Source organism: Lobosporangium transversale (assembly GCF_002105155.1).
Source record: "Lobosporangium transversale strain NRRL 3116 chromosome Unknown BCR41scaffold_11, whole genome shotgun sequence".
Classification (NCBI taxonomy): Eukaryota; Fungi; Mortierellomycota; class Mortierellomycetes; order Mortierellales; family Mortierellaceae; genus Lobosporangium; species Lobosporangium transversale.
The window spans coordinates 618,566-637,861 of NW_019028989.1; the positions used below are offsets into that span (position 1 = coordinate 618,566).

The 19,296-nt window shown below is 44.0% G+C and overlaps 6 protein-coding genes across 6 annotated transcripts; all 6 read left to right on the forward strand.

The window, feature by feature from the left end:
- Positions 1–3: 3 nt before the first annotated feature.
- Positions 4–1,911, forward strand: BCR41DRAFT_394656 (hypothetical protein; the record flags this gene model as incomplete). The annotated part of the gene is made up of 5 exons (XM_022028661.1): positions 4–478; positions 586–665; positions 744–1,199; positions 1,435–1,521; positions 1,681–1,911. The coding sequence occupies 5 exons, from the start codon at positions 4–6 to the stop codon at positions 1,909–1,911; spliced, it is 1,329 nt and encodes a 442-aa protein (XP_021883149.1).
- Positions 1,912–3,166: 1,255 nt separating this feature from the next.
- BCR41DRAFT_350202 (hypothetical protein) lies at positions 3,167–5,277 on the forward strand. Its single transcript, XM_022023627.1, has 3 exons — positions 3,167–3,998; positions 4,090–4,239; positions 4,398–5,277. The coding sequence occupies exons 1-3, from the start codon at positions 3,332–3,334 to the stop codon at positions 5,198–5,200; spliced, it is 1,620 nt and encodes a 539-aa protein (XP_021883150.1). The 5' UTR covers positions 3,167–3,331; the 3' UTR covers positions 5,201–5,277.
- Positions 5,278–5,378: 101 nt separating this feature from the next.
- Positions 5,379–7,742, forward strand: BCR41DRAFT_420811 (hypothetical protein; the record flags this gene model as incomplete). Its single annotated transcript, XM_022029945.1, has 2 exons — positions 5,379–5,891; positions 5,995–7,742. The coding sequence occupies 2 exons, from the start codon at positions 5,379–5,381 to the stop codon at positions 7,561–7,563; spliced, it is 2,082 nt and encodes a 693-aa protein (XP_021883151.1). The 3' UTR covers positions 7,564–7,742.
- Positions 7,743–11,259: 3,517 nt separating this feature from the next.
- On the forward strand, positions 11,260–12,824 carry BCR41DRAFT_23555 (hypothetical protein). The gene is made up of 2 exons (XM_022020101.1): positions 11,260–12,256; positions 12,411–12,824. Exons 1-2 carry the CDS (start codon positions 11,464–11,466, stop codon positions 12,656–12,658), a joined length of 1,041 nt encoding a protein of 346 aa, XP_021883152.1. The 5' UTR covers positions 11,260–11,463; the 3' UTR covers positions 12,659–12,824.
- A 166-nt stretch (positions 12,825–12,990) lies between these two features.
- BCR41DRAFT_369382 (hypothetical protein) lies at positions 12,991–16,062 on the forward strand (the record flags this gene model as incomplete). Its single annotated transcript, XM_022026451.1, has 2 exons — positions 12,991–15,546; positions 15,634–16,062. 2 exons carry the CDS (start codon positions 12,991–12,993, stop codon positions 16,060–16,062), a joined length of 2,985 nt encoding a protein of 994 aa, XP_021883153.1.
- A 192-nt stretch (positions 16,063–16,254) lies between these two features.
- On the forward strand, positions 16,255–19,171 carry BCR41DRAFT_350206 (hypothetical protein). The gene has a single exon (XM_022023628.1). The coding sequence runs from the start codon at positions 16,285–16,287 to the stop codon at positions 19,162–19,164; it is 2,880 nt and encodes a 959-aa protein (XP_021883154.1). The 5' UTR covers positions 16,255–16,284; the 3' UTR covers positions 19,165–19,171.
- Positions 19,172–19,296: the final 125 nt, after the last annotated feature.

Genomic DNA, 19,296 nt, shown 5'->3' on the forward strand with positions numbered 1-19,296 from the left:
ACCATGCTAGATTGGCCATTCTCTGATGTTTGCTCTACAGTGTCGTGCTGGGCACTCTTGTTCTCTGTGATCCTTCCCTCCATGCAGGGCTTAGGAACGGAGGTCACTGCCAGGACTTTATTCGCATCGCACCTCTCTTCTTCTCTCCTCCACGTCAATACTCAGCAACCACAGGGGCAACACCATCATATTCAACAACAGCATCTTCATTATCATTCTCAACATCATCAAGACTATTCATCGCTACAATCACAGCAGATGTTTTCTCTGACTTTCTACCTTCGAACAAACTCCAATGAGATGATTTCTCTCTCACTCCTTGCCAATCTCTTTGTGCCATTATTATCGACCCGAGAACGCTGGCTGTTGCATAGTGCCATTATTGAGGATCAAGCAGCATCATACATTGATCATCAGCAGAGGCAGGACAAGCAGACGAAACAGAAGCAACAGAAACAGAAGCCAGAAAAAAGAGGCAGTCTAAACAAACAGGAAGAACAGGAATCAATTTTAAAACACAGTTGACACACAGGAACAGGTGGCCCACTTCGTCCCTACATATACAGCCAAGCAAGAATGTCATAGTGAGCGGAGGCGCTTATGAACCTATTAGTAAGGACGTTAAGAAGCTCGTATTAGAATTTGAAACTACAGCAGGACAACGAGTAACTGGAGGATATGGCTATGGTTATCGACAACTGTAGTACCATTGCTTTGCATTCGAGTCAATCTACCTACTGTAGGTGGAATCCCCAAAAACAATCGACCTTCATGATCCAACATTTGTTCCATATCATAAAGAGCAGGCACCAATTGTGGTGGAAAATACACATGTGGAGGAAGAGAGAGTTCGATTTAACGCTTCAATGAGTCATGTGGACGCCGATGACGACCCGTTTGCTCATGAGGCAATACAGCTAATACCTACAGTGAATGAAAAGGGCAAAGATCCATGGCAAACGGAGAGCCTGTTTAGGCTGCTGTCACCATCACTTTCATCCCTATTATCGCTGTCGCTAATAGCGTTGATTAAAGATAATAAAAAAGAATTGGTAACGATTATTCAAAAGTATTGGGGTGAACTCAATGTACTTTACAGGATTCAAATGCAGTCGGAAGAGCAATTGAGTGATAAAATTATTGGTCATGGTTATCTGGAGCAGAAAATTCAAACAGGTGCTGTAGAAGGTGTTCGAAAAGTATCTTCTTTACGACAGTAGCATTAGCAACAATATGTCTCTGGCGCCTTCATGGCTGGACCAAAGCATTTCGGTAAGCAGTCGACACATTTATTTATCAGTTACATACCTAAGTCATACCACATCATTCTGAATAGGTCTGGGAAGACAACTCTACTAGTTTTGACAGATAGTTGGAGAGTAACGACAGCGGGGAGTAGAAACATGGAAGGGAGATCTCGTCATTTTCTATTAGGGGCGCATCACAATATACAAGAGACACAAAAACAGCAACGGCGAGGCATCAACATCTATTGAGTACAACCATGGTGACAGTGATCTAGTGTACCCTTCATAAAGAAAACATGGATGTGGCAACAAATCAGCTTCAATGCATTTTTTATTTCTTTCCCGCTTTCCTTATTCTGAGCTCTTATCTGCATTTGAGACTGTTCCGACAAAAGGGTTTGAAAAGCACCTAACCTTCTTCTCTTTCTAACAGCAACCTCTAGTGCGATTCCATCTGCCTACGTCTATGCCTACAATGTCTCGCCAATGGATTGCATTGACGCCTTGCGCGCCCAGAAAGACTTTTGATCATACAGTTCTTCATTTGGCTGCCTCTGCTATCCTCTTCTATCCAACTTTGGGAGTCAGTTGCAAGGATGAACCGATCGCTTCTCAAGACCATTCCGCTTCGCTTTTTACCTTGGATCATGATGCAGCTGAGTAACTTATCATGCTGCTTGATAACCAAATCTACGGAGCTCAAGCCATGGTGACATTCACAGGGCTGGCAACAATTCAGGCGTCAGCTTTAGCAAAGTCCGAAATGACAACCATTAATGGTGCTCGAGATCGCCTCTTGCACCAGGACTTCGACATGTCACATGCTCAACAGCTGCACGGACAACAAAGTCCAATGATCACCATCAAGCGGCCTTGTGCTAGAAGTAAATTGCTACTAAACATCGCATTCACAATGGAATTTAGAGCCGTGGTGCAGCTGAAATATATCTTCATCAACCTTAGACTAACCACCCTTCAGGATGAGCCGCAAAAGGATAAAGAGACGCTAGAGGGAGCCATTAGCTTGGAGGATGTTGTGCCTTTAATAACTTATCGCTATACTCCGAGGTCAACAGCATAATCCAAACAGAATTGGATCCACCGGATGTTTTGTGAAGCAGATCTCTGTGGCCATGTTGAAAAGGACAGCGACAACAGTTTGAGTATGATGACAACCAGCTTGAACCTGCAGTTGCGGCAAGAAGAATTGCTTGCAGCAGCTTATGAAATCGCTTCTGCTACTGAAAGCCCCGCGATTGTGGATCGGAACACTCCCAACACTAGGGTACGTCCTAACCGTCCGGTATATTCCCATCTAACTCTTCCTTCTCAGGCATTAGAGAAGGTTAAGCCATTTAGTCTCCAAAATAAGCATTCGTATTGCTCCAGCGGTTTAAGCAGTTTATGGCGTGTTAGCTGCAATCAATTCTACAATTTTAGTAACAGCATCAGCAACAATAACAATGGAGCTACCAGTATCTCTGGGAAAATAGCCATGATTCCAATGAGCACCATTTGCGGCGTAGGTGTGAGTATGTTCGTGGCATTGCTGTTTGTCATTTGCGAAATTGAGCGCTCAGACAATATGTGCGATCTGCATAACAGAATATGAAATTGGGGACCATGTGCGTATATTGCCATGTTCGATCAATATCATACTGGATGCATCGACCCTTGGCTGCTGCATGTAGCTTCGTTGTGTCCGATCTGCAAACGGGATCATTGGCCAGCGTCGATTATAAAAGACTGATGACGGAAGGCTTCTGTTGGCGATTCTTAGTCTATATTTTACTATGGTGTTTTGTCAAGAAAGATGTTGCACAGATCTCAATAGACTAAAAAAAGTTTCGTAATAACACAAATTTTCATTATTACTGAACCATGTGGTAAAGCATAGAATCCATAAGCTTTTATTATGTTGCACCGCAACAAAAGAATCATCTTGCGGCCTTTTTTGATTCATCGCCCTTTTACTCTTTCATCCTCATTCTCATTTTCATTTTCATTTTCATTTTCATTTTCATTTTCATTTTCTCATTCGAAATCAAGGATCAGCTACTGCTTTCTTTCTCTCTCTGATACTCATGACACAGCACAACCTTCTTCGTCCTACCAATGTTTTGCCCTTTTCAGAAATGCCCGTAATCCCTCCTCGATTGCAGCTACAGGAGCAACAGCGGACGCTAGAGAAACATCGACGACAACAGCTGCGTCATAAGCAATCCCAACCCATCCTGCGCACACAGCGTTCGTTTCAACACGACCACCAACAAGCACGCCATAGCAGAAGTTATAGCAATGGTAGTAATACTCTAACAAAACCAAGATTATTCGAATGCACAGCAACTTCTCCCACCTCACCCACTGCTCACTCAGGACATTCCAACTACAATGTCAGCAATAATAGCATTGACAATATTAGCAAAAATCATAGTAAAAACGACTATGGTCACAATCATAACCATGATCATACCTGTGTCGATAACAATGGCAGTAGCAATAGCAATAGAAATCTCGGCATGGCTAAAGGTAGGATGCGTTCAGGATCCAACCCTGCCCCTAGCAGTAACAGCAGACATTATAGGAATAATTCAAATGCGAACAATCTTCAAGAAGACTGGGCTTCGAGTTTATCCACTCGATCCAACACCACAGGATCATCCTTTCAGGATCGATTAAGAGAACGTGATCGAGAGAGGCAACAGAAGGAGAGAGAAGAACGTGAGATGGCTGTAAAAGCGCTCCGTGAGGGTAATGGAGGGGCAACTTTTGAATGATACGCATAGCAAGCTGAACTTCAGATGCTCAATTCAACTCCCATTTTAACATCTGTATTAAATAGATACCAATCAAAGTGCGTTCAACACAACATCAGATCTTTTCGCTGCAACTACACCAGCTGTACAAAGCACAGGAACAACGCTCTTGAATAAACTACGAGCAACTAAAGACGTTATCAATGACGCTATCGCAGGTGAGGAGCGCTGGCCAGGTATGTTACAAATAACGCAAACAAATCTACACAAACAACAATGAGTGTCATGTTAATAATGTAATTTATTTGGTTGGCTCTCATATTTCATCGATTTTATTAAACACGTGCATATTTATAAAACTGAATATACTTTTAATAATTTCATTTGTCTACAGATTCTGATGACTCGGAATATGGAGGCGAATCTCATGTTCGTCGTGTGCTCCGAGAATATGCAGATAAGAAAGAAACTACACAAGCGGCTGCCAAGATTGCAGAACTTGAGGCGATCCCAATTATACCCACAAAGTCCGGATCAAGGTCTCAAAACACTAGGCGTATGGTTCGAAAGGAGAACATCATCAATAACGTTCGCGCTATCAACACAACGAACATAATCAATTACTCTATCTCGCCACAGGCCTCGCCCTCAGCAACATCTGGTCTCCCCACACCGCCCTCCCCTCTAGATATGAATTCTTATTCACAACACCAGAGAGCAAGAGGCGGTAATAATGTGTCATCACGACCAGAAGATAGCACAAAAGGACGCGAAAATAGCGACAGGAGTTTGATCAATGATCACCAAAATAACCCCATCAATAGCAACACCACGCTGCATCCGCCAGTGCGGATAAACAGATTCCGTACTAGTAGTGATGCTAGTCTGAGTGAAGCCCTAGGTCGACTGGAAGGTAAACGGAATCAGGATGCATTGATAGCACAAGTCAGTCATTTGGGAAGCACAAGAGCTAGATCTCCTCATCGTAGTAACCGCACATTCAAAGAAAACATCGACACCTCGCCTCCTCCGCCATTACCTACACCCAAGAATAACTTCCGTCAACATCAGCAGACGACACCACGGTCGTTATCCCCGCCATCTTCTGCTACAACACCGTCGCCGCTGACGTCGTCCTCTTCTCAACGACTGAATAACCTTGGTGCATATGGCCAATGGAAACAACAGCAGGAATAGCAATAGCTTTGTGTGATCATTAAAAATGTGCGGTGTCATGTGTGTATGTATCCAACCAAATGTGAATTGTTTCATCTACGCGTTTCATTTTGTAAGCTACTAGAAAAAAATTTCGCTATTTTGCTCTACATCCTTTACCTCTTTCTTCATTATCTCCTAAAAAAAAAAAAAAAAAGATATGCAACGAAGCAACGAACAAAACAAACACGGTGCCCGCAATATTGCCAATCAGTATGATGCCAATCATCATAATACCAATATTGATCAGTCTGCACGAGATCTCAACGCCACTTCTTCCAACAATTCTGACAGGCAGCAATCCGGTGCCACCGCCATGAATGCCCAGCTTCACAATCCTCAGCATAGATCTGAGTACGAAGTCGCTGGCCCTCATATTGGGGGTACACCTCAGCCCTATGACAGCGTCAAGATCGAACATGCCAAGGATCATCTCGTCGAGTCAATGAACAAGTTGGCCATGGACTCCAAAGACAACACCAATACCGCCGGTTCTGTTAGCACTACTGGGGCCCAAACAGACCAATTTGTCAAAAACTCTACTCAGGATGTAGCTGGTATTGGCAGCGTTCATTCTAACTCTACAACTACTCCCAAGACATCAACGTCGCCTACAAATATGCACTCAGTGCACCAGCCACAGACAACCTCGCACATCGACCATAGCAGCCAGGTAAGAGCTAGTTCACAATACCTAAATGTAGCCCCTCATTACGTATTCCATAACCCTGTGATAATTTATCGGACTCGGATCTGTTTCGATTGTACAAGCATAGTCTGCCCACATCAGCCCTTCAAGCAAAACCAATGGTGCTTCAAGAGTTAATGCAGCTGATAGGAGGACAGGTGACGTCATGCCGACCACTTCAGTTACGCCATTGGCCCCTAGTCACTCATCGTCTACCAGTGACAATAACCAATACCATCAGCGTCATCATGGCCAGACTCAACAGCAACACCTTGACCATAACCAGCAGCAACACCCACCTGTGTCGATGAAACATAATCAGGTTCCTACAGCTGCTGTCATGGGTGCTGCTTCTGCCATATCCTCTGCCCCACCTTTGAACGACAACGTGACCTCAACCACCGATACTCCTGTGACTCCAGGACAGGCAGCAGATCGTAATTTATCTTTGGAGGCTTCACCTCACCATAACTCAGGTCAGTACCACTCAACCCATCCAGGTGGTATGAAATCGGAGCGTACGGCTGAGAATAAGTACAGAATGAACGATCCTAATGCGAGCCATCATCAGCAGGAACAGCGTCATCAAAGCATCACTGATAAGGTCAAAAGCCTTTTTCACCATCACGACTCGGCCACAACATCCGAAAATGAGCTCGCTGCTAATGATCGCAGCAACGTGCATTCAGGTGGCAACGTAGCCGATGCTCCTACAGCTAATGCAAGAACCGCAGAAACAGCTGCAGCTGCCAAGCTAGCGTATATGGATAAGGCTTCAACCCCTGGCCATCATTCGCTCACCCACAGTACTTTCAAGTCAGATCACCATGGCACTTCTGACAACAAGGCCGATGCACAGTTGTTAAGGACCAAGCATGAAGGGCATCAAAGCCCCAATAATACCTCTACTTCTGCCACTACTTTCTCTTCTAACGCCAAGGATTCGAGCTCTTTAGGCAGAAATCCAATGACTTCCCGGGCTGATGGCTCTGAAGTAAGAACAGCGGCTGGAGCAGCGGGCTCCTACCTTGGCAACAAGAATACTCTTGCCACAGATGCGCCCAAAGATCCCCATCTCCACAACGATAAGCTTGACAAAATGAAAATCTCGTCCCATTCGCCCGTAGTGAACACGCATGTGAATGCTAACACTGGTGCGGACATGGACTCCTCTGCTACGACGTACACACCCTCGGCCAATAGTGCTCATATGCCTACGCCTGGAAGCAACCCTGCTACAATGGCAAAGATGACTGCCACCGAGAGGACCTCTGTTTCTGCGGGACATCATGCGAATGATAATATCAAATCCCCCACTGACGCTGCTGCCGCTGGCGGCGCTACTTCTGCTCATACAAGCCATAAACCAGCAACAGCAGCAAGTAAGGACTCGGTCTACATGAAGGCCACTCCTCATTCAGCGAATACCGCCAGCAGAACAAACATCTCATCTTCGGGCAACAATGCCGGTTATTCAATGGGCAGTCATGTTCCGCCAACCAATGACAGAGCGATACCGACGATGCCGGGGGCTTATAAAAGTGCTGCTCCACAGGTTGGACCTGGAGAAGAAGTTGTTTGGGTGAAGACTACGACAATCACAGACCCCGAAGGAAACGTGGTGGAGTCTCGCCAGAACATCATTGACCCACGTTAGCAAAACACTGTCAAAAAAGAAGCTACGCTGTGAGCTAACAAGGAGAGAATACTCTATCCAGATGCATGTCACTTGTAAATATCATTGCAGTCTTTAGCTTAATGCTGACTATGTCACTTGAAAACATCAAGGACGCTATTTCAACGATTAAGGTCCAATAATAAATTGATTGAATTAACTGAGCTAATCATTTAATCATGGACATTGCGATGCGCTCCGTCAAGAAGTTCGAAAGAGCGTCGTTGACGGCCTCAGGGTTCCCTGTAATGACATTGTATCCGCTCTAATAAAAATTGTCCCCTGCGCCAACTCCGTAAACAAAGCTGTTGGGTACGATGTAACTAATGCTGGGATAATAGCGATGTCATTTTTGTCTAATAACTGTAATGAAGGAGCCATTTATAGCTTGTTGATAATGGCTAAAAAAAAAAAAGATCGTGTGAGCTTGGGATATGAACATATTTTATTTCTTTGATGTGTATGAGCGCATGAGTGCGCCTGTTATATTTGAACTGAACTGATGTCGCTCATTCGATAATTGAGTGACTCAACTTGATAGTAGTTTTAGCCTCCGTGAAAAGTAGCGTGAGAGAAGGTATCATAGTAGTATTGTTTCCCTTCAACGTCAATACCATTTCAGACACCATTGGGTGTGTTGAAGTAAGTTAAGACTTGTTCGTGGGCCTGATACACCCACATGAAGCAAAAGACATGTCCGTTAGCCTTCATGTCCGCATGCATCATTATTCTACAAGAAAATATAAATATACATAGGTGGGTCTCGTTACATTGCCATTGAAGCGATTAGTCTCTTGGATATCCCTCTTATAGGCTACATGTTACCTGAGATACGGATAATAACTAAGGATCATTTCAACGGACAGTGATAAGCTCCTCTTATGGTTACGTATATGGAATATCAACACTGAAAAGGATAGTATATACATTTGCGTTTTTTCCCCTCTTCTTTGCTCTTCTAGGTCCTGTGATTGAAACAATATCGGAAATAGACATCATATTTAAGCTATTATGATGCATGACGAGGGACTCTGGATGATCAATTTTCTATTATTATTAAAAGGTTGTTTTTCTTTTTTCATAATGAAAAGAATGATCTTTACTTAGACACTTCAAAACCTGAGGCATTTAGCTCAGAATGAACGGTATAGTATCTCTCAACCAGGTATAATTTGCTGCGAACCTTCTGGAGGGGTTCATACAAGCATAGGTTCTTGTCACCAATGATTTCTTGGCGAACGTCAGCTGTGGTACCAAGGTGAATAAGAAGAGTAGTAGGGAAGGAGAGTTGGGGAACCAAGCTGAGCTTTTTCTCCAAAACGGACTCAGATATGGAAAAAGATATGCATAGCAAGACCCATTCACTTTGTTCTAATGGCTGTCAGTCAGCAAACTGAACGCCATTGCCACCTTGCGTCTCAGTTTTAGTCTGATCTGCAAGGACCTATCAATAGGGAGGTTTCTTTCTAGTTAGCGAAAGGATAGGCGCCCATAAGATGATTGTTTGGACGGCATTCAGAATAACTTTTAATTTTTGCTATAGGCAACACTCGTCATTCTTCATATAATTTCTCTGTGGCATCCGTAAATTGGCACTAAACTGTAAAGCCTGTCATGAATATTAAATAACGCCTTTCTTTACTTGAGATGAAAAACTATTGCTGAGGCCAGAGCGCTGAAGGTTTTTATAAGGCTGAAAGCAGAAGGTCAACGTCGGACGCAAATAGTGGGTGGCTCCACCGACTTTAGGCTCGCTAATTATTGCGAAATTATGTACTTTACTTGTAGATAGCATCCTATTTCTCAATTGCTTGGTACTCACTGTTTACTTTTGTGAGCTGTTCATCTACACGAAACTAGATAAACTGTGGCTCATAGAGTCTTGCGAGGTGTTTTGCTCTGGGCGCAATGGGGTCTTGGGCTACTTGATCTAATTAACAGTCAACTCTTCACTAAACTTTATCATGCTCTGCCGAACCCTAATTGTTTTTGTGCTACAATTAATCTTAACCCTTCACGAGTGTATGGATCAAAGGAATTAAAGAGGCGTCCCTTTGTCGTCTTTAACCACTTCGAACGGGAGGCAGGATAGACAAGAAGTAGCGAGTATAATTGAAAAACCATGATGCGTGAAGGAGATGCAAAATGAATCATGCGCTGACTGAACAGACATGGTCATAGGAGCGAATACCTATTCACTAAGAGGAAATGGGGCTAGGCCCAAGACAAGAAGGCTATAGCCGATATAAGAAAGCTCGTTGCATTGCTTAACATCTTCGCTTTGGTTACTCTATTGGTCCAGTTATCAAAGTAGGTTTATTCCATCTCCTCTTTGTGCAACAGTGTTGCTTTGTTGCTTACATTTACGATATTTTCATTCTTGTTCTATATCTTATTCCCTACACTGGCCTGGCACTTTTTTTGGTTTTATATTCCATGAATCAGTTGACCGCCATGTATCTTTTGAAAGTGCGTTAAACTTTTTGATCATAAGCTAATACATGCATTTATAACATGCGTCTTTGCCTTACATACCGTGTGCGATTTACCTTATTCGTACTTGCAATTGGATCTTTTTTATTACTACTATTATGGTTGTATTGATTAAAATAAAAACATTTGGAAACAAGAAACCAAGCATCTAGAAGAGTCTGACTTCCTCCTTTGTTTCTAGACAGAACTATATAAAACTTTATACAATTCTGCAGCCTATGGATGAGAATGATGGAGCAGTTCTTTTGTGAGCTTACGACGCAACAGGCAGAGGTACCCTCGATGATACGTTGACGCGTAGCACCTACAAGGAGGATGAATGGTCATACTGACGAGAAAATACATTGCTGAAGAAGAGGTTGATCGAAGCTTCTGCATGTTCGTACCCTCGCTCATCCTCTTCTATTTGTGAGGAAACAATCAGCTAATGTGGTTTGGAAGGAATCTATTCCCTATTCTACCCTTCTTTCGATTCTTTGATCTCTCCTCCTTAAAACGCTCACTCCAAGACTTATTATTCAGGGAATTTGAGAGCAAAGTAAAAAAAAAAAAAAGCCGTAAGTGGACTGTTTTAACCATATCCTAAAGAAGGATGGGAGTACCAACCTTAACCTTCCAGAGAGACGCACAATGGTGCGCGTGTTGTGCACGTTGCGGTGATCTCACGTGCTGATTGGCCAGAGTATCTCCAACATTCACCAGTCATTCGTTGCGTGTTGAGATGGAGATCAAGATAGAGAAAGGGAAACGATCATCCCGATTTCAAACAAAAAAAAAAGCTGCACTAGACTCTGTTTACTCTTTATTGCCACTTTTTTTAACGGTTGTTCTAATTTCAATTTTATTAGAAGTAGCTCAAATATCATAATCCGTAACAGGAGTGAAGGAAAGAGGCCATTTGGTATGGAAGTCCAGTCTCTTGAACTCAGTAAAAACTTGAATGGAAAGGAAGGAATTTCTGATATTTTTGAACTACAATGAACGTACGATCAGAGTGTACACGGACAGACATTTAGACCATTCATTGAAAAAAGATCGCGACGCCACAAAGCCAAACAATTGACTCCGATACCGTTCTTTTCGTCCCTTTCTTCTTTCCCTTCCTTTTCTGCTTCTTGATCACTGAACTCTCTTTTTCAACCCTTATTCTCGTCCTTGCACACACTTTAATATCCAACTATTACTTTTGCATTCGCTCTTTTTCGTCCACCTTGTTACACCCTTTCATATACTCCTCCGCCTTCACTTGGAATAACTAAGAAATTTTTTCTTTTTATTCTCTGCGAAACCTATGCACATATTCAAATCGATCCGTCAGTTAACACTCTGTACACTTCCAGCTCAACTGCGCTGATCTCTTCATATACAAACATATACACATTTAATAAAATGTCATCAACAGGTCCTCGTTCGCCTCACGCTTTCAGGAGTGGTGGAAGCAATCAGAGCTCAGATGAGATCGCGACCAACAATGGGGTTCCTCAGCGACCTCCTCGCCAGAATAGACAGAGGTCAGGGTCGTCTTCATCCCCAGTCATGAATGGTACACAATACTATCAGCACTTTCAGCAGCATCAATATCAACAAGATCCGTATTACACACCATCGCTTCACTCTAATCAATCTCCTCGACCTTCGCCTCGAACTACACCGAATACATACAGTGCAAACTACCAATCTGTGCCAGCTTCTCCCATGACGTTCCAACTTCCTCCTTCTACCATATCGACTCGTGATGATTCATTGAGATCTGGATCTATCCCACTCCACTCACACCAGCAACATCAGCAACACCAACAATATCCACAGTCATCATCATCTTCTTATCGATCACCGCACATGTCACCTGGATACCCTAGTAATGGACAGTTGCCAAACATGCTACCACCGCCTTTGTCACTACCGGATTCTTTTTTAGAAGATCAATCAGATTATGCTGGGTACTACTCGTCTGATGTTGGGATCTTTTCCAGCCCTCCACTTCCAGGGACTCCACAGATACAGATTCCCTCAAGCAACAGCTCTCTTCACCCGCGACCTTATTATGGACATAGTCCAGATCTTCCGCCTAGCCCATCCAGGCCAGGAGCCAGAAGTGGAGGCAGTGGGTTTTTGCCATCGCCACACATGACACCAGCAACTTCTCCTCTCCAAATCGATTTTCCATCGCTATCCCTTAATGGTTAGTAAAAAGGATTCTTCTGGGAAAAGGAGTGGTTTAAAATTATATATTTTGGTTTACTCCCTAAAATTGCTGCATGTGTTTGTTCTCTGGAATGGTGTGAGAAAAGCTTTTATTTGTTTACTTTTACTTTTATGGTTGATTCGACGTTTAGACACCGACAATCGAAACAGAGGTGAAAAAGAGAGTGCGAGGGAAAAAATGGAATGCAAGAGTAAATTGAGAGCCATGTTTTTCACTACTATCCTGTCAAATGGACAGTTACAGCAACGTGGGTCAGGCGATTTGCAGTCACACAACCAAAAAAACTATCATGGCCCTCAGAGTAGCACCCTGATAGCCATGTTGGGTGCCATGTGTTTCATGCTCACATCAATATTTATTTACTACTCTAATAATTAAGATGGTAAAAAGATAATTCATGACATGGTCTGGCCTCAATCCGAGAATATCAGAAAAAATAGATAAAATAGATCTTTGCACATAATAGATGAATTATGTATGTGGAGGATGGATACAGGGGTCATGGTGCTTTACAACAGTATGATCTATGCTCCTCAAATGTATTCGTAATAAAGCTGACTTGACTACCATTCAAACTCAATCTAGATGCTTGTCGTCCTAGTCATGCTAACTCTGGGCCATCCTCAAGCACAGGAGGGCGCGATCGTTCCTATTCAACTTCGCTCTCAACTGTGTCGACAGATGAGTCGGTTGCGAGCCGTAACTCGCTCATGCCTCGAGCTAATGGTGATTCGTCTACTCAGCCTGAAGGGTTCTATCGAGGCCATCCTATAGTGCCAACAGAATCTTTCGTGATACCCACACATGATCAGTACCCTCCTGACTCGCTTATTCTGTTTGGTGGAACGGCGACACATTCAGAGGGAGGACTCTTCCGAAAGGATGCAAAAGAGTACTTGATGCTTACCAACTCAAGCTTGCTCAAGTACAAGACAATGGAGAAGGCTTCCAAGGTCTTTGGTAACCACTCTGTCTGGTCTTCCTCTTCGGGACACCAAATCTTAACCCCTCAACAGATCAGCCAGATCACGAAAGACCATCGTATCTTATCGCTTAACTCCATTGTCGGTGTTTACGCTCACCAGTCACCAGGCAATGACGTTCAAATCATTATCGAGTACTTAGTTTCAATCTCAGCCCAACCAGCAACAATGCATTTTACTCCATCTCCAGAGCAGGCCGAGCCATGGCTCAGGGAGCTGCGTCAAGGATGCAATTATTATGCATCTCAGGCAGGATTAGTCTCCAAAGGCACTCGTCAGCGGCAATGGGTGGTAGAAAAGATGCAGGATGACTTTATCGCTCTTCCCACTAGCGTTGCAGAGAATCATCCCACAGCGTTGGCAGCTGGAGGTATGTGGCGAGCCTACTTCAGAAGCCAGAATATCAAAGGCGTACCTGTACAGGAAAGCGGCACCACACCAGATACTAAAGTTGCATTAGAGGGCAAAGTAGTGGTGGTTGCCGTTGGAAACTCTTATATCCACATAATGCCTCACAATCTCGGGAACGGGAGCACAAAAGATGATATGAAAGATGAGCGCACGATCCTACAATACCCACTGCTGACCGTCAGATCCATCCATTACAAAGAAAAAGACGACACTTTCACAATCTGCTTTGGAACAACTCTTCGTCAACGGACAGTTGTTATCACGTTTGCTTCAGCTAGAGCACGTGAAATCATTATTGCCATCCGCGCTAGAATTGAAAGTCTTCGATGGCTGTATCCCTTGCAGAGAAAAGGCGTTGACTTGTCCATGTCTGAAGAACTCTCTCGACCCATTCCTGTACCCTCAAAAGAATATATGGTTGATCTCGGATTCGATGATCTATTGAGAGCCGAATGTTACGCCATGGGTGTCGATCGGAAGGTTTTTAATAACGTAAAGGTAGATGGCTTTATCCTCACAGTGGGCAAGGCTGGTGATACATCAGAGACCAAGCGCGATTACAGCGTGGATGAAATGAAGTGTCTCTTTAGAGCTCTTCGATTCAACACTACATTCAAGGAGATTAGTTTCCGTGATATTTCCTTTGCAGCACTCCACAAATCCAAAGTCCTACGAGATGGCACTACCCGATATGGACTTCGCCTTGATCAAGAGTTTTACGAATTAATCATGGGAAATCCCCATATCCGTGCATTGGACCTACACAACTGCCACTTAGATACCAATACAATCGGTAGCATTGGGCGTGCCATCCGAGATGGGTACACTGCTGGCTTGCGTTTGGAGCTCTTGGACCTCAACGGCAATATTGCTTCAGATGGTGCTGATGTCATGACTCTTGCCAAAGGGATCGTCAAACACGCTGGCACACTTCAATGTCTCGATGTTGGTAACTGTCAGGTTACAGGCGATGGTATCAATCAAATCATGCATGCATTCGTTGCTAACCCAGATGTAGCGTCACATCTGCTGGAGACATTTAGCATCCATAATAATGCAGAGAGCAAAGTTAATTCCTTCATCTTGGATATGTTCTTGAAACATTCGATGCGCCTTGAGTCACTGAACCTTTCGGACTTGACCTCTTGGAGTAAGTCCCCAATTTTAATGGCTGAGACTCTGACTAGCTGTGGTGGTAGTCTCAAGTCCTTGGATTTAAGTGGCATGGCATTGCACCCTTCTACACTGGATCAGGTCCTTACTTGGCTCTCAAGCAGCGGTTGCAAGTCTCTGGAGCAGATCAAAGTCGAAGGATGCGGATTGGATGGCAACCAGCTTGCCAGTATCCTAGAGGCGATTGGTCAAAGCGGGAACCGTAAAATTGAGGTCCTCGCTGGACGGAACTTGCTTTCAGATGGACAAGATTTGCCCGACAACTTACTTGGTATCTTGGCTACTGGAGAGACAGCGACCTCTTTGGGCCTTCGAAGGACCTGCTGGAGTGAGTCGGCATTGCGCCAGCTGTTCGTTAGCTTGAGCCAGAGTTACACGCTCAAGAAGCTAGACTTGAGCGCTGTTTCGTTGGCGTCGAGCCGCGATCCTGATGTGGAAACATGTAAACTTTTAGGCCAAATGCTTGCTTCATCCGCAGGTCGCTTAGAGGAATTGTATATTCAGGGCGAGGAGACTCCAGAGTTGACATCTCGCATGGGCAGAAACTTATGGAGATCATTTGAGGGGCTAGGCCATAGTCGATACTTGGCTAGGCTCGATGTACGACGTAATCGATTCAAGGACGAAGGAGCCATGGCTCTTGCGGAAGCCCTTCGTGTCAACCAGAGCTTGGTTTGGTTGGATATGGATGAGAATGATGTAAGTCTTCAGTTTGAATCCACATTAGACATCAAGGTGCAATAGCTTGGAAGGAAACTCATTGTTTATCTTCAATGCATCTTATAGGTGACAACGGACGGATTTAACGCAATCTTGTCTGCATTCTACCAGGGCGGTACTGAGCAGGTACCCACCAGCAGTCGGTATTACAACAGCACATTGTGCTACTTTGAGCCTCCGGTGAGGGATGTAAATAAACAGACTCAGATGCTCAAGGATGCCATGTTGGAGACTTACAAGACCGAACAAGAAACACGGTTCTTGTTGAGCAACTCTACAGGTAAAGATGCGCGCGAGTGGAAGGAGCGTTTAGCACAAATCATTCGACAGCGCAGCCAGAGTTCTGAAGCGATCGCACGTCTTGAACGTGCAATTCAGGGTATTACAGCTATTGTGGACCGTAACAAGGCAGCCATGGATGCTGTGATTCGTGATCGAGAGCGCCGACGTGAACGAGATCACGGCTACGATCAGACCAATGATCATCGGCACTAAGTACTAGAAAAAATAGAGAGCAAAGGAGATCAATCCAGGCAAAGAAACGAACAAGCTATTATTACTATGACTATTTATGTTCACGTTTATACCCACGCATTCTCACGCCATTGCAAATATGATTTTTAGATTACATATATCACATGCATTTTAAATTAGTAAATATATCTCCTTAATAAATAATTTAATTCTGTTAATGTCTATTATTTGTTTGTTTTCCACATGCACAGACATGGCTGCCAGTTCATCGCACTTGCGAACCACAGTCGTAAATTCCTCACTTGTGCATCTGCTGAATACATTATTCTCAGAACACGAACACGGATCAGTCTAGTTGGATCAAGGGCTCAATTCAGCACAAGGGTGTCACTACGACTGTTTCAAGATCAAAGCACAGTAGCTATCACCGATTCTCATTCTTCAACAACAACCGCAGCAATAGCAGTGAAAGCCGCTGGTTTGACTTATAGGCCTGCTCTTGCTTCAAAGAGCAAATTTGTTATCAAACCATTGGCTACTGTCCGTACTCCACATCAACAAACAGAGCATCCATGGACATCACAGGAGGATGACCTATTATTTGATCTTCGACAGCAAGGCAAAACATGGAGAGCTGTTAGTACTCAGCTCCAACGACCGATAGGATCGTGCTATTCTCGCTACTATCGCTTTCTGGACCCATTTCTAGCAGATGCAATCGAAGAGGATGATATGGACGAAGGTAGAGAACCAGATTATCAAGAATTTATGAAGAGCGCTATCGAAGCTAGTCAACGAAATCTGGAAGCCAATGTCCCTCCAGCACGGTTAAGAAGAGCTAAGAAAGAAAAGTCGAGTGAGGCACCATTGCCATTGCCGTATTCAGTTCAAGGCCCATGGACGACTAAAGATCGAGAACGACTCGAGATGTTGGTCGTAGCTAAAACACCTTGGTCAGTCATTGCTCGGGATCTTGAACGAAACCAAGAGAGCTGCAAGGAGAAATGGCTCCGGATCCAAAAGACTCGTTTGGAGGAGAGGCGTATATCGAGACGAATTAGGGGCGATCGGTGGATGCAACTTTACAAGGAAGGATTTACACCTTATCATCGGGATCAACTTGTTCAGGCGGTTGAGAAACAACTAAACGCCAAAAGAATTAATATAGAAGTAGGAAGAGGAGGAGGAGGCCGTTTCGACGATTATTATCCGTTATCCAGCTTACATGATCAGCAAAACAATGGCGAACCTTTTGCTATAGCGACACCGAACCAGATAGCACATTCCGGCGATTTTAATACCGGTACTTGTAACGGCCAAGTAATAACAGGAGGAGGGGGTGGGATGATAATAATCAATTGGGAAGCGGTTGCGTCTTCTCTGCACAACAAGTTTCCAGCAGATCGTCTGCAATCTATCTATCACGAGCTTGCTGCTGCAAAGCTGATATGGACTCCTGAAGAGGATGAACGACTTATGCGAGCTGTTATTCGATTAGGGCCTCCCGAATTCCAGCCAAAAATTTGGACTATGATCAAAGATGCATTCGGAGATGTGGTCAGAACCTCTGAGGATTACAAGGCTCGATGGAGAATCCTTGATCAGCCTCCGTTGGAGCGCGAGTGGGATGATTCTGAAAAGGTAAAATTTTGGCGACGATGGATGGAGTTACAACGCGGAGAAGAATCCTTATTGGCCACAGCGCCCTTCTCGAATACGAGCAGAAATCCTTCACTTCTTTCTCAGGCTGAGGCAATCGAAACTAAAACAGGCGAACAAAGTGAAGGAGCAGTGGTGGGGACTCCGTGGAAAGACTGGGCAATTTTGAAGGAGTCCATGTGGGACATCATTGCCGAAGGGCTAGAGTACAGACATGGGCGAGACTGTGAGCTTTATTTTAAGCAGACCACTCTTAGGTTTCCAAAAGACCCAGAGCTGTTTCGATATTTGACACATGAAGTCGCTAAAGTTTATTTAGAACCACGCAAAGTTCATTGGACGCCTGAGACGTCTAGGTTGCTAGTAGCTACGGTGAATACGTATCGGCAGGCCAATAAGACCATTAACTGGCGATCAGTGGCACAAATCCTTGGTGACAGATTCACCATGAAGCAATGTGAATATCGATGGGATTATTGGTCACAAAAGCAAAAACAAGTAATTGATCAACAGAACTCAGCAACACTGGACTCAAATGGGACTGAAGGAGCAACAGAAACAGCTATGTTGAGTGCTAAGCAAGATGGTATTGATATTCAGCCCAATGAAAGCCATAATACATTAGCTGTCATAGAGGATATTGAACGGGCTAAACCTCGTTTATGGACAGATCGGGAATTGGAGCTGCTGAATCAAGGTGTGCAAGAATATGGGCACAGTTGGGCGCAGATTCGGAATACTCTCTTACCACATCGGACGACTAAAGCGCTTTATGAACGTTACTGGCGTAGTCAAGCTAAAAAGCATGGCCGGTTTACAGAACGGGAAAGAAGCCTACTGGAGACTGCAATCCAAACACTGGGAGAAGACGCAGATTGGGCTTTGATTGCAAGCCAAGTTCCAGGCAGAACCGCCAGTCAATGTCGAAAAAATTGGAAATATAGTCGGACACACCATGTTGCAAAATTGGGTGAACCTTGGACTGACCAGGATGTCGCAAGGCTTAAAGAGGCAGTACATCGGTTTGGAACTAAGAAATGGACATTGGTTTCTGAATATGTCGTAGGCAAGACGGTGAGTCAGTGTCGATATTATTGGCGCGACAAATTGGATCCGAGCGTTAACCGCAAGCCATGGTCTGGAATGGAGCTAGATAAGCTGATGGAGCGGGTTGAAAAGATTATGGCGCGTAAGGACGAGGAGGAAAGGCTTCGGAACCAGGAATATCAGACGCGGGAGATGGAGAAGACCGATGGTAGTCTTGGTTCAAAAGATGTGAAACAGATAAACAAAAAGAAAGCGAACGAACTAGTTCATTTGGACCTTACACCGCGGTTTAAGGGCAAAAGAAAAATTGACTGGAAAGAAGTAGCTGAAGGAATGGATGGTCGCACGCCTGAACAATGCAGAGCACGCTTCAAAGCCAACCGTGAACTCTATCGTATTCAAGAGGAAGACTATTAAAAGTATCAATAACAAATAAAAAAAAAAAAAAAAAAAAAAAAGTGACTTTACTGTGGCTTTTGTATTTTTTTTTTTTTTTTTTTTTCCATGCTTGGTCAAAAAGTATTACTTCCAACAATCGCATTCTCCATC

Bases quoted from the DNA above. Each gene is read 5' to 3' on its own strand.
- BCR41DRAFT_350202 (XM_022023627.1), top strand. From the start codon at position 3,332: ATGACACAGCACAACCTTCTTCGTCCTACCAATGTTTTGCCCTTTTCA. The intron at 3,999-4,089 runs GTAATGGAGGGG...TGTATTAAATAG, and splicing joins TGTAAAAGCGCTCCGTGAGG to ATACCAATCAAAGTGCGTTC. The intron at 4,240-4,397 runs GTATGTTACAAA...ATTTGTCTACAG, and splicing joins AGGTGAGGAGCGCTGGCCAG to ATTCTGATGACTCGGAATAT.
- BCR41DRAFT_23555 (XM_022020101.1), top strand. From the start codon at position 11,464: ATGTCATCAACAGGTCCTCGTTCGCCTCACGCTTTCAGGAGTGGTGGA. The intron at 12,257-12,410 runs GTTAGTAAAAAG...TTCGACGTTTAG, and splicing joins TCCATCGCTATCCCTTAATG to ACACCGACAATCGAAACAGA.
- BCR41DRAFT_350206 (XM_022023628.1), top strand. From the start codon at position 16,285: ATGCACAGACATGGCTGCCAGTTCATCGCACTTGCGAACCACAGTCGT.